This window comes from Toxorhynchites rutilus, chromosome 2 (assembly GCF_029784135.1).
Source record: "Toxorhynchites rutilus septentrionalis strain SRP chromosome 2, ASM2978413v1, whole genome shotgun sequence".
NCBI lineage: Eukaryota > Metazoa > Arthropoda > Insecta > Diptera > Culicidae > Toxorhynchites > Toxorhynchites rutilus.
This window is the reverse complement of record NC_073745.1, coordinates 297,572,540-297,586,765: the sequence shown is the minus strand read 5'-3', so window position 1 is coordinate 297,586,765 and position 14,226 is coordinate 297,572,540. Positions and strand designations below refer to the sequence as shown.

The window sequence follows — 14,226 nt, the reverse complement described above, 5'->3', positions numbered from 1 at the left end:
CACAACCTTCGGCCCGTGTATCTGTAAAGAGTGTGTGTATGTATTGCCGCAACTGAGTAAAATGTTATAGATCGGATAGGAAGGATATGAAACAGGGACACAACGAAGGAAACATCATTAAACGTTGACATCGGCGTTTCTGAGCGCTTGTTAATTAAGTAATTAAGCAAAGGAGTAAGGGCGTTTCAACCTTTACTCCTTTGCTTAATTAGTTCTCGAGTTATGCAGAAATTTGTATGACACTATTGGGGTGAAATTGATCAAATAGATTGAAACAAATAGATTTTCATAATTTTCTAGTATAATGTGCAAGAAAATGTACAGAAATTCCCTGATCTCTTTACGTTCACTCTGTCCAACTTCTATAAGACCACCCTGATTCTATTTCGTTGCAACACAAACAGTTAGAATTTCAACAAGATACATTCATACATTGTAGATTGCTTAGAATAAAGTATATTTAACGTCAATTCCGTTCAAAAGAGTTGTTCATTTATTTATTGTGCTTAAATATAATAATTCAGCTGTCCAGTTTCTCTAAGACCACTTCAAAATTCATAAGTATTGTCCATGAAAAATTCAAAATGATAGGCTGATTTACATGTCAATAATTGGTAACCTTGCCATTTCGATAACCTTGACAATTCGTGTTGGAATACTATTTACCAAATTCTGCGGATTTCTCGATATTTTTCCATTTTTCCGAAATTGCGACCTTGAGTTCTTCAACCGTGGTGAACCGTTTTCCCTCAGTGTAGATTCTGAGTACAAGGATCCCCCTAAGATTTTCAACAGGATTCAAGTCTGGAGAGCGAGCCGGTCCAAAAAATTAGGTTTTTGGTCCTTAATCCATTGCTTAGCTTAGTTTACTTGCTGGTATGAATAGAAGCATTGTGTTGCTGGAATGTGAATTTTTTGTACCGATATCCACGCAAAAACGGTAGGAGAGAGGATTCCAGAACATGTGTGTAATCCTTGAATGATGTGAAGGCTATTTTGAGCTTTCCGGTAGCGCAGAATCCCGCCCAAACCATGCACGAGCCTCCACCAAAATTCCTGGTTGAAAAATACTGTTCTTCTTCCGTAAATCCCATCAATACCCGTAGAAACCATCAGGACCATCCAAATTGAATTTGTTTTCGTCAGTGAAGATAACCTATACATTGAGGTATCCTTCGTTATGGTATATAGCAAAATGTATTCTTTTGGAAACATCTTTTGTCACAACATACCATGTCCCACTGTCGGTTCATGTGAGCTTTGGCAAAACTCAGACGTCTTCGGGGGGAGATGGTGTAAGATGAGCAGATTTAATCATGCCCTCTTTATGTTTTTTACCAAAATTTGATGAATTGTCACCCAAGCAGTTAAATAGTTGAAATATTGCTTTATTTTCACATGCGATTTTGAGGTATTCGAACCTGCTCTAGCTATTTGCCGTTTATCCCGGTCAGAGAGCTTCGACTTACATGGAGCTCTCTTCTTCTTACCGTATCTTTGAGGATTCGCCAAATAATTGACCACTACTTGATTGGTTCGTCCAATCAGACGAGAAATTTCTCTGAAACCAACATTTTATTGGTGAAGTGCATTAATTTGTCTCTCTTCCCTCTCCGTGAGGACTTCTCCCTTCGGCATTTTCCTGATTTAATTGATCAAAAAAACTAAAACAACGGAAAATGTAACTGGTCTTATAGAAACTTGACAGTTGAAAACACGAAAACATTCGTTTACGCTCAGCGCTTGCACACACACATATGAAAATCATGCTAGAATATAAATTGAAGCATTGTTTGTTCACAATGACACAAAGCAGCAAGATCATTACCTGGGCTTATAGAAGTTGGACAGAGTGTATAGTAATATAAATTATAATTCAATGGTTTGAGAAAACTGAATCTGATTTAATCCACCTAAAGTTATAGTTGTGCCTTTCTCATACCTCATTCTAAAAATTTAGCTGCTGGTCATCCGGAGACCGTCCAAGTTATCCTAATGTGTCCATAAACTCTTGAAATGGTCACCAATGAACTAGTATTTACAAACCATGAAGTGCGACGTGTCACACGATGGGATTTAGTTCTAGTTATAAGGTGATCACATCCCCCGTAAATCTGATCCGGAACATATCTGGGTTTATCACAAATAATTTAGTTTTGAAAAATCATGAAGTTTGATACTCCAAATGGTTCGATAAAAATTTAAAGGGTTCTCAAATGAAACGAAAATAGGTTTAGTGTATGATATTTTGGGTGATGTTTTGGTCATGAGAAAAGTCGTAGCACGACTAGTGTCAATAGAGCTCAATTTTTCATCAAAAAAATCATCATAATAAAGTGACTGAAGCGTGTAACTAACGTTCCTAGAGGAACTTCGCCGTCTCAACGTAGTATTACTTACGTCATTTTTATTAGTAATTAGCTGAGATTTCTATGCCAAATAAAACGCCTTTAATGTATTCTAAGTGGCAAGCTCTAGAATACGCGTGACCACAGTGCAAGTCGGAAGAAGTTTCTTTGATGATGAATTCCCCCGACCAGAACGGGAATCGAACTCGAACCCCCGGCGTGGTAATGTGGGACGCTAACCACTCGGCCACGGTCCCTCCTTCATCCAACGCGTAATTACAGGTGACGAGAGATGGGTGCGACTTTTTTTTTCCTATATCCGACCGTCAAATTACCGCTTCGTGGGACCCGTTTTGACAGCATTGAAGACATAAAATTCACGGCGTGAACAGAAGGCACTTCCTGAATACAGCTATAAAAAGTGTTGAGAAGACTGGAGCGTTCGTTGGAAAAAGTGTATTGTTTAAGGAGGAGCCTATTTTGAAAGCGGTAATAAAAATTATCTTTGATTGCCCACCGCATCCATGTAAAAATGCTATTTTCAGGAAGTAATTTATCAATTAAAAACGTACATTTTTGTAGAGCTCCCGCTGGATATGAGGCTAATGTGATAGCGTGAAGTGAATATTTGTGAAATCACGTCGAAAAAGACAGATAAAAGTGATATTTCCATTCGCCATTTTCACTCCCCCACGTTCATAGAAACAAACGAGGTTTCATTATTTTACCGTTATGGAGTCGATGTTTCGAAGGCTCTCAGTGTCGGTGTGTATGTTGTGAGATTATAATCGCCAATTAATCAAAATTTCACCGAAAATGTCCCTGCTTTCGAGAACTAAGCATACGACTGCTCTCTGGACCTTTTTACCACATGAATAATCGAAATAAGCCACGATATAATTGTCATCTGTTTAAAAACAACCAGTAGAATGATTTAATGAGAACTTTGGCTCAAATTATCATGCAACCGTAAGTACTTTCAGCATTGTTTTGTTTCTTCCATATACATTCCATATTGAATGCAAATAATTACGACACGATATTTGGCTTGCCAATACAGATACTCTTCGCCTACTGCTCCACTTCTATATGTACCTCATTGCTCTTATATCAAGTAAAAATCACATGTTAGTTCTAGAAGGAGGCCACTTTCGACACATTCAGAAAATTATTTCATTTTTGATTTAATCTAGATTCTAGATTAAATCTAGAATTGTGATTTTAATAAATTCACACATTTTCGTTTTTTTGCAAAGAAACGGAACTGTTTGAATAAAATTAATGAATTATTCATTCATTTATTCGTCTTCGACTTCAACAGATAGAACAGAATGTTACATAGTCTAGGTCTTTTATTTCAATATTGAACACTCAACCGTGAATATACCATCTGAAATTGCCTTTGTGCGAATAATCACTCCGAAAGTAACAATAATGTGGTATATGGGGAGGTGGGGGTAAAACGGACATGTTAAGAAGAACTTCAATTATATCTTTGGAAACTCATGTTTCCCAAAACTTTGATGCAGTTTCTTGCAATTCAATATACTGTTTTTCTACCTAATTGGCCAAATATTTTACAAAAAAGTGTTTTTCAATATTTTTACTGAAATTAATACAGACCGATAAGTACAACATTTTTTTCGATGCGGGTAATATGGACATATAGTGGGGGTAACATGGACAGGTTTTTAATATATGAAGCGTAGAGGTTTATCGATCGCGATTGGAATAAATTTATTCAACCAAGGTCTGAAGTCATCACGAATATCCGTTAAGTGATGAAAAAATCGAATCAATCCACCTAGAAGTGATATCGTGCTTTTCAGCAGTATAAACGGACAGACCTTCAACTATTTTACTTTTGGTTCCAGTCAGCTCCTAAACAGTCCACATTTGGCGATTTGATTTTCATTTATAAACGCAGGGCATTCCTTAGGAACAGATTAAACAGACTTTTCACAGTTCATCTCATTCCCACTGGCAACTGTCCGTTTTACCCCACCAGTACAATTATTTCAATAATTAAAATTTCCCACTCAAAAATGAATTTACTTTTCCGTACATACCTAATATCGCTTCTTTGTTAACTCACAAACCGAAACATAACTATCAGCGAATTGAATTTTGATATTAAACCATTCAAAATGTTTAAATTACTGCAGCTAAAATTACATCCACACGCGGAATCATGTATGATTTTCGGTTTTTGTTTCCCTTTTCCACTTTTGATCAGAATTCATTGCCATAGGATGGCTTGAATATTGTAGAATAACATGTAGAAAATGTTTTCATTAACAGAAATCTGGAATTCAAAATGTAACTATACAAATCAACCACCTGTCCATCTTACCCCTACTGTCCGTATTACCCGCGGTTCCCCTACTGTTTGAAGAGCATCGGTAATCGATCCTGGCTTGTGCCTCTAGACGAGTCCACAACTGAGAGTGCTGTCATAACATAGTTCATCGTTTCATTCCTCACACTGAAGTGACGTTTCCAATCGTGTTTTTTTACAATGAATCGAAACACTTTAGTAGCTTATATTAGAATGCATGTTTCGTTTTTTTGGAACTTTTGTGCTGAAGGCCGATGGTGTAATGGTAAGCGTGACGTTTATGCCCTCCTATGCCATTACTTATTATCATAATGCTTCAGAATCCGGACAGCTTCTCAATCCGGATACTTTATCATTATATTCAATTGTCACAAAACCAAAACATCATTGGCATGTTCAATAGCAGCGAATGTTAGGTCCTACTGAGACTTTTTAATGTAGTGTCAGACTAACTACCTTGCTGTTGACAAAAAAAAAGTTACAAATAAAAACAAATAAAACAAAAAAAAACGTCCGGAATCAAAAACATACTCATTCTAAATCCGGGCGAATCAAAAGTTCACGATGAAAGGACGATTGTAGGAGTTTCAAAAGAGTATGAAATCAAACACTTTGACGACGATAATGAGTCCAAACTATTCGAACCATTTCAATCGTCAATCTTCTGCTTTCCAAACTGAAAGAATGTGACAGTAGACATGAACGAAAGAGAATAGACGTATTTTATGCCAACTCGTCTTAGGAGTTGGCAGCACCATCTCAGATAGTAGTAAACGTTGTGGGTGTAAAGACATGGGTCATATAAGCAACTTTGCATATTTAAAATATTCGAAAAATAAATTGACTACTTTTTGGAAAAAAGCCAATTTATTTTTCTTAATTTTTTACAAAATTTATAACTTAAAAACTATGATACCTACAAAATTCTTGTCAAAGATTGAAATGTAGGAAATTGTTAAAATTTTCACAATAGAGTACCAACATTTTTTTTTGGAAAAAAGGTTAGGTGACAAAAAAGTTATTTAAAAAATTAAAATTCATTTTTCTCAAAAACGTATTTTTTTAATTTCCCTAAAATATATATATATATATATATATATATATATATATATATATATATATATATATATAAATGAATAGTCCTTACAATTACCAACAAGTCATCTATACATTAGAAGATGGGCACTTTTACAGGGAAAAAGTTTTCCGAACAACAACTTTTTCTTGTTTTCTTTGAAAACAATACAACTTATCCTAATTTTGTTTAAAGTCAAGATAGCGATATAGTGATTCGACAAAGTTTAAGATCTTATTCAAATATAAACTTTTGTCGAAGAAATAAACTTTCTATCTGTTATAGTTTTTGGAATATAAGTCATTTTTGTATGAAGACTCCAGAAATAATGTTTTGCTCGTAACATTTTTGTGTGTGAATTCTCACGTTTGACGTGTTCTTGACAGAGCATTTAAAATGCGATGATTTGTACATAAAAATGTAACGAATTGAACATTAATAGCATTTTCTCAAAGAAACCATGAAAAAGTTGTTGTTCGAAAAACTTTTTCCATGTAAATGTGCCGACCGTCCGATGTATGGAAAACTTGTTGGAAGGACTCCTTATATCATTTTTTTCAGTATCTTAAAAGCATATGTTTTCGAGAAAAATGAATTTTAATTTTAAAAATATTTGTTTTTCAATTAAATTTTATTCCAAAAAATACTTTGATAATTTTTAATGAAAACCAAAATAATTTCCTACATTCCATTCTTTGACTAAAATTTTATAGGTCTTATAATTTTTTTTGTAAGTTTTTTTTTAATTTTGAGTTTTTTAATTTTTTTTTCGAAAATTCTTAATTTAAAAACTATAAGATCTACAAAAAGTTGGTCAGAGAATGAAATGTAGGAAATTACTTAAGTTTTCACTAAAAAATATCAAACAAAGTTTTGGAAAAATTCCATTAAAAATAAAATATTTTGAAAATTAAAATTATTTTTTCTCAAAAACATGTGTTTTTAATAAATCTGAAAAAAATGAATTTTTAAAAAATACGTTTAAAAAATTTAAATTTTTTTAAATTTTTTTTTAAATTTTTTTTAAAAAAAAATTTTAATTTTTAAAATAAATTTTTTTTCAGCGAAATTTTTTCCAAAAATTTTTCGGTAATTTTTGTAAAAATTTAAACAATTTCCTACATTTCATCCTTTGACATGAGTTTTGTAGGTATCATGGTTTTTATGTTATAAATTTAAAAAAAATGGCTTTTTCCAAAAAGCAGTCTACTTATTTTTCGTATATTTCAAGTATGCAAAGTTGCTTAAATGATCCATGTCTTCACACCCACATCGTTTCACTGCTATCTGAGATGGTGCTGCCAACGGCCAGTCGAGTTGGTATGAAATTCGAGTTGGCATGAAATTCGTCAATAATCGATTTTTCAGGATGCGTATGAATAATTAAGATTTCACGTCACAGAGACTAGCATTATTTATATTTCACTTTCAGATTTCACATAGACTAAAATAATTACATCGAAAATAACTCTGGCATAAGTGAAAGGATCATGTGAAACATCATTTTCATTTCTAAGTTTCGAAAATTACAAGTCGAAGCTGTCACTATTCAAATTCGATCAAACAATGATACATTGAAAATTGCATCACCATGGTTCTCAGGCTATACCTGCAGACGATAGAAGAATAGTGTTCGATAACAAGGGACATCTGAAAGAAAAAAGGAATGGAACTGAACGCAACGAGAATGAGTTCAACGAAACTGAACTTAATCGACAAACAAGTGGAAAACAACGGGCGCCAAGTATGATGTGCTATGATAAGAAACAAGATTAAAATCATGGGGTTACGATAAGCATGTATATCCGATAAATTGAAAAATCTATATAAATAAAAATGATTTGGTGTCCGTTCCTCATTATTTAACTCGAGAACGGAGCAACGGATTTGAATAGTCAGTATCAGATAAGAGTGTATAGATCACGTTGGCCATGCTTCACTGTCAATTTTTCGTAAATTTGGAAAAATGTCGTCGAACGAAAAAGAGCGTCGTGAATTAATCCTGCGCACTCATTTCGAGAATCCGGAGTTGTCACATTGGGACATCGGTAAGATGCTGGGAATCGTCCAATCCACGGTCAGCAGAGTACTAAAACGATACTTCGAGAACCTAACCATCGACCGGAAGGTGAAGAACGGCAAAAATGGATGCTTCGTCAGTGAAAAAGATCACAAGCGCGTAGTAAAGCAGTTTAGACGTGATCCGAGAAGTTCGGTCCGGGATGTCGCCAATAAGCTGAATTTGTCAAGTTCATTCGTTCAGCGGACCAAGCAGAGGGAGGGCCTGCGTACATACAAGGTTCAGAAGGCTCCTAACCGCGACGAAAGGCAAAACATGGTGGGGAAGACGCGAGCCCGAAAGCTGTACACCGAAATGCTGACGAAGCCGCATTGCCTGGTAATGGATGACGAAACCTACGTCAAAGCGGACTTTCGTCAGCTGCCGGGCATGTTGTTCTTCTCCGCAGAGGACAAATTCAGCGTTCCGGAGGAGATTCGCAAGCAGAAACTATCCAAGTTTGCCAAAAAGTACATGGTGTGGCAAGCGATCTGCTCTTGCGGAAAGCGGAGCGCCCCCTTCGTGATGACCGGCACGGTAAACGGGCAGGTTTACCTTAAGGAGTGCCTACAGAAGCGCTTACTACCACTATTGAAGTAGCACGAGGGCCCGACCATCTTCTGGCCGGATCTCGCTTCGTGCCACTATTCAAAGGACGTGTTGGAGTGGTACGAAGCCAACGGGGTCACCTTCGTGCCAAAGGAAATGAACCCGCCCAACGCGCCGGAGCTTCGCCCAATAGAGAAATATTGGGCGATTATGAAGCAGGCCCTCCGGAAGAACCCAAAAGTTGTCAAATCGGAGGCGAACTTCAAGAGAAAATGGATTTCTGTTCAAAAAAAAAACTACAACCTGACGTTGTACAGAACCTTATGGACGGGGTAAAGAGGAAGGTACGAGCATACGGGCTTGGGCTCGAAGTATGAATAAATAGAAAATGTCAAAAGTTGTTTAATAGTTTTTATTTTACTGTCTAAAATTTTCAAAAGGATCGGTCTACTGGGCGAATTTCTACAGTGTTTTTTCCGTGATGCAATTTGATGTGACACACCCTTTATATCGCTCGAAAAATCTTTTCCTTTTCTAGTTTGTTGATCCCTTGCCAAGTTTTAAAAATAGTCATTCGTTTCTGCAACCACATTCTTGGTTGAATAAAATCTTTTCTGACCTGCAATTTCTTTCAAAATGGAGAACAAATAGTAGTCCGAGAGAGCCAAGTTGGGAGAACACGGGGATGTGAAACGAGTTGGAACCCTATTTCCATTAATTTTGTGACTACAACATCTGAGGCGTGAGCTGTTGCGTTGTCGTGATGGTTTCCTCGATTCAAACGAAGAAAAGACAAAGAAACAGACCGATCTGCCATCTTTTTTACTTTGCACGGACTTTCCAAACGATCCTCGAATATAACACGTGACCATTCCATAAAAGTTTATTAACAACCGTAAGTTTAATAAACAACCAAAACTCTTTCCATCCACCCAGGTACGAAGTTCCTGTGCTCCGAGGTGATAGCACCGATCCGGTCCGAAGTGGACGATATCTCGCTGTTCATCATCAACTTCGAGGACCTCTCGAACCCAATCTCGCCGGAGCCGATCGAGCCGGTGAAGTTAAGTAAATGTAGGTGCCTCGATTTCGCACACGTGTCCTCCTTGTCCATTGCACAGGTTAAAAAATATGTAAGATCAGTCCCATTCCTTTCAGTCGATCGTGCGCGGGCAAGCTTTCGACAATCGTTCCGAATAGGACACATCGCGCTGCGCGACCGAGGTCTCCGGCTTGCCGGATACCTGACGCCCCCTTCGGATGCCACCCAGGAGGAGGAGGAAGTGGGGATCGGCAAAAGTGCGATTGAGAGGTATTGTGTGGGGCACATAACGGAAGCTGGAATGTTGTTTTACTTCCTAGGGGAAGGGCTAGGACCAACCGAATAGTGTTCAATGGTAATTTCTTCTCTCATTAGGGGTTTTTGTAGCGATAGGGTTAGCCAGACAACGGTGCTCAAAGTGGAAACGAACATCTGGACGCCAATGTCGACGCCGGCGTTGACGCGGACGAAGGAACTGGAGGGGTTGCATCCAGATGGCGATACGCTTAGTGGACCAGGAGAAATTGTGATAACTCAGCCGGAGGTAATGTGCCCTGTGTATAATATTCGGTACAGTTAAGCTCAGTTCATTTATTTTTTTAGACACCCAGAGTGGAAGTGTCGTCCAAAGAGCTTCCAACGCCGATTGTCGACGTAAAACCAGAGTTTCAGCAAACCAAAAGTTTAGACTTTGACATACAATCAAAACGTAAGTATAGTGCGGTGGCCCACTAGCCGCTTCTATTGCAGACAACCACAAACACACCTATTCTAACATTAACAGTTGCTATCATTAATTTTTCAGTTGTGATCGTATTGTTTGAGGATTTGATTTTTTCAACCGATTCAAGCAAAAACATTTCGCACCGTTATGTGTTTTTTCCCAATCAAGAAATATATTTTAACTTTGTTCCATAACATTTTTTTTTTCAAAGCGATTCTTTCCATTCCCTTCACCTTTGTTTTCCGAAGTCAATTTGTTATCGTAAACCAACACAGCAGATGATAAATATCGATATCCACTAGTCTAACATATGAAGCGAGATATATTGCTAACTAGCCAGTGAGACTGACAAGCTTTTCGTATGTATCCTTAGCGCTGCATTTTGGCAAGCAAACGCCTAACAAATGTAATAAACATTCTTACTTTACTAATTTGTACTACAGTCAAATTCGTTGTCCCCGTTTCTGTTTCCCATCGTTGTAACCATTTTCTGTTTTTTTTTCTCTTGTGTTTTTTTCTCGTTCTGTTTACCGCTACTGATCGTTGTGTAGTTTTGATGTTGTTCTGATACCTGGTTGTGCCGTTTATTGCTGTATGAGCTATTTACCGCACCTTACCGATTGTGGAAAATTTGGAAATCCGTATTCGTTAATGTTTTTTTTTGGTTTTTTATTTCGTTTTTCCTCTAGCATGAGTAAATTTCTGTGGTCAGTCAAAACATACCTTTTGATTGTTCATTACGAGAAACATTGGTTTGTCCGGGTGTGCTTTTATTCGTTATCAACATTTTGCGTGGTTTTCAGTTATGTGCAATTTTTTTTCCCAAATGGTGATTTGGTCTTTATTGTTTTCGAAAAGTTGTGGGCAAGAAGCTAGATTGAAATAGAAAGTTGTGTGAGTTAAATAAAACGTCCACGCTAGAGTAGCGTAACTAACGAAAAAACTAGTAGAACGCGTGGCGAGCAGACCTTCCGTCCAGAGTGGGCTGAAGGCTTCACCTACTTCATATAGTATAACATTCAATGGTGTTCAACAGAATCTTGTATTGGCTACACTGCCCATGATTACATGGGAGACGTAATCGACAACACCATTAGTGTTGGGAAAACGCATTTTTGTTGTTTTTTCGGCCTACAAGCATAACCATGCAAATTTCCGATGAAGTGATCTGTCCAGTTGAAGGATATTATCGGCAAAAAGAGGACCTAGGTGATTTTTCGGATTATAACTTTTTTTTTCCATTTGGAAAACGCTTGCGTCTATTTATGCGGACAATCAATCGTTTCAATGAACATTTGTCCGCATAGCTAGACGTAATCACCAGGTTGTTCTGTTTGTAGCGTTAGTATTTACAATTCCGATAATAGTCAAAACATCTCCGTCGGTAGTTTCAGTTGTTATCGGATAAAAGCAAAAAGGTTTAGAAGAAATTTAGTGAAATGTTTGAAAAAGGTGCTCTTGATTTGTTGCGAGTCTATGATAGTACCTTTTTCCTGAAGAATATTCTGAGATATAAGAACAGCAGGTTCGTGTTTTTTCAATTAGTTGAATTTGTAAAGGCAATCTGCAAAGTTGTTAATTTTAGCAACATAATTTACCGATATCACGATCAATCGCATAAAGATGGTGGAGTGACTTACTCCAACGATATGAGTAAATGCTGAGTATGTGGAGTAATTCAATGTTGAATCCGAGGAGTTATGATGCTGAGAACCAATATTATTTTTATTTTACTACTGATCTGATTGTTTCATTATCTACTTGCAGATTTAAATGCAGAAATTTTGGTAATTATAACATTAAAAAACACAATTGCTTCTCTTTGTTCATCGTGTACAGAAAATAGGAATCCAACGAACAATTAATGGTTTCTTATATTCATCTATTAGGAAACACTAAGTAATAAGACACTATTGTGACAGGCATGTTTTGACTCTACAACGAATGTGATTCAAATCTAGATTTAGCTTATAGCTCATAATACTGACCATTGTTGATTTTCGAACGATGTATGAAAGCTGTATGAAACTACGTCTGTTATGCGGACAAACAGTGTTTTTTGGAAACGTTTCTTCAAAATTGCTCAAATGTTATCGAACAAAAAATGTTTGTTTGCATGTTGAGTAAACGTATTACACTATGTAGAATGCGAAACAGCGAAAAAGTCGATTTTGTTCATTTTGTCGTTTACGTCTCCTATACAAACATGGGCAGTACAGTGCATCATCAATATTCTCGACTTGTTGAACAGGGTCAATATTTGTCTGACTTAGTTAAAATCCCGTTGCAGACCTCCGAGTTTACTTTGTTGTCGTTTGAGGAATTTTAAAATTTTTCTTACATCGCTCGACTTGTAGCACCCGGATGTGATTAGTAATCATGAGAATTTTTTTTCCGAGCCCTCGACTTCGCCCTGCAATCTTTTTTCGCGATCTTCCGTGCCGTACAGTCGCAGACCCCATTTACCTCATTGTTGATTTCTGCACTGGATTCCCCCGAATATTATATTATTTTGATAGCAGCGGATTTTTTGATTCTCGGATGGTTGTATTCTCTCTTCACTTTTCAGGGTTCACAGGGATACTCCCACTGCTTTTGAAATGTCTCATTGCGACATTTGCCTGTAGGACAAATAACGAATACGCTGCCACTTCGTCATAGTGCAACTGTCAATCTAAGAAAATCGGTCTTTTTTACTCTCAAACTTTTCGCGTTGACGGCATTGAGCTTGGTTTACTAGTTTAGCGGAGTGTCAAAGATAGTAATTGATTTTCAGGGAGAATGAACACATTTTTAAAAATAAAATTATGAATGAAAATTTACTTCTCTGTATCAAATTAGTATTCTATTCAAATGAAAAACACTTTTCTTTAAGGTGGTGAAACATCTCATACGAAAATTGTTTTTGAAGACAACTTTATTATATAATGAAAAGATTCAGTAACAATGTTGGAAATGTATAGTAATATTCATTTCATGTATTTATATTTCATAACTTAGACTTCTGTCTTTTAACGTTACATTGATTAAATTGAAGTAGAACAGGCATCACGTGAAACAAAATTAGAAGATAATCAAACTACTTAAACCAAAATAGTATACAACTAAAAATTTCTTCAATTAAAATGCTCTATACATCCTCTCTTAAATGCTGCGAACGAATCTACATTATATAGACTGGTGGGTAAATAATTCCAGTGAGCTACACCTCGCACGAAAAATGAGTTCCCATACTTAGACGTATGATGCCTTGGCAAAATATAGTTTTATGAACCAATTACTTTGGGTGGCTCGTAATATACTATACCGATAATTAGGTTTTTTCGTCTTCGAGATTCTATGTAAGAATAAGCAACAACGAAGCTTGCTAAAGTTTATTAAAGGGCATCCTATGAGGAAATGCTGCAGGTGTGAAACATGGGACATTCTATCAAGGTTAAACACATATCGCACACAGGAATTTAGAGCAACCTTGAGCTTATTGAAAGTAACTGCAGATACATCATCAATCACATGCTAGAAAGTGGGGAAAAATTAGGCTTTTAAAAAGTTTTAATTTAGTATCAGTTCCTAACAATGATGTGATTTTTTCCACATTGTGATGACACATACTTATCCCATCCAAGGTTCGATTGAATGCGAATACCAAGGCTGGTAGCATCATCGACAAATTCCACTACACCGTTGTTTAAGTGCCATGAAATGATCTGTTGGAAATGAAAATTGCATTCGTTTTAGTTAAGTTCAAGGAAATCATGTTAGCCGATCAATTTAAGATCCTACTCAGATCTTCATTAAGTTTTTGAGATATTTCAGTAATTGAGTTACTGGAACAATGAAAATAAAGTTGAACGTCGTCCGCAAAAAAAGATGAATTTTGCCATTCTTTATTATCTCAGGTAAGTCATTAATGTACAAGGAAAATAAAATAGGACCCAGAATAGGGCCTTGAGGAACCCCTTATAATACAGGAAGAAATTGGGATAAGATCCCATCGCAGAATACGGCCTGTGATCGTCCCTTCAAATAAGATTTAATCAAATTTGATGCATGGACGGAAAAGCCAAAATTTGATATAAGCTTTTGACATA

At 36.5% G+C, this 14,226-nt stretch overlaps 1 protein-coding gene across 8 annotated transcripts in view; it reads left to right on the top strand.

The window, feature by feature from the left end:
• LOC129771754 (potassium voltage-gated channel subfamily H member 6) overlaps positions 1-14,226 on the top strand; it is a 405,800-nt gene that overhangs the window by 153,808 nt on the left and 237,766 nt on the right. For 6 of the 8 annotated variants that reach the window (XM_055775760.1, XM_055775754.1, XM_055775761.1 and 3 more), the window contains exons 4-7: positions 9,306-9,443; positions 9,513-9,681; positions 9,787-9,955; positions 10,015-10,120. In XM_055775760.1, coding sequence (XP_055631735.1) covers positions 9,306-9,443; positions 9,513-9,681; positions 9,787-9,955; positions 10,015-10,120 — 582 coding nt within the window. The remainder of the gene's footprint in view (positions 1-9,305; positions 9,444-9,512; positions 9,682-9,786; positions 9,956-10,014; positions 10,121-14,226) is intronic. The other 2 variants (XM_055775755.1, XM_055775756.1) reach the window with 2 other exon arrangements.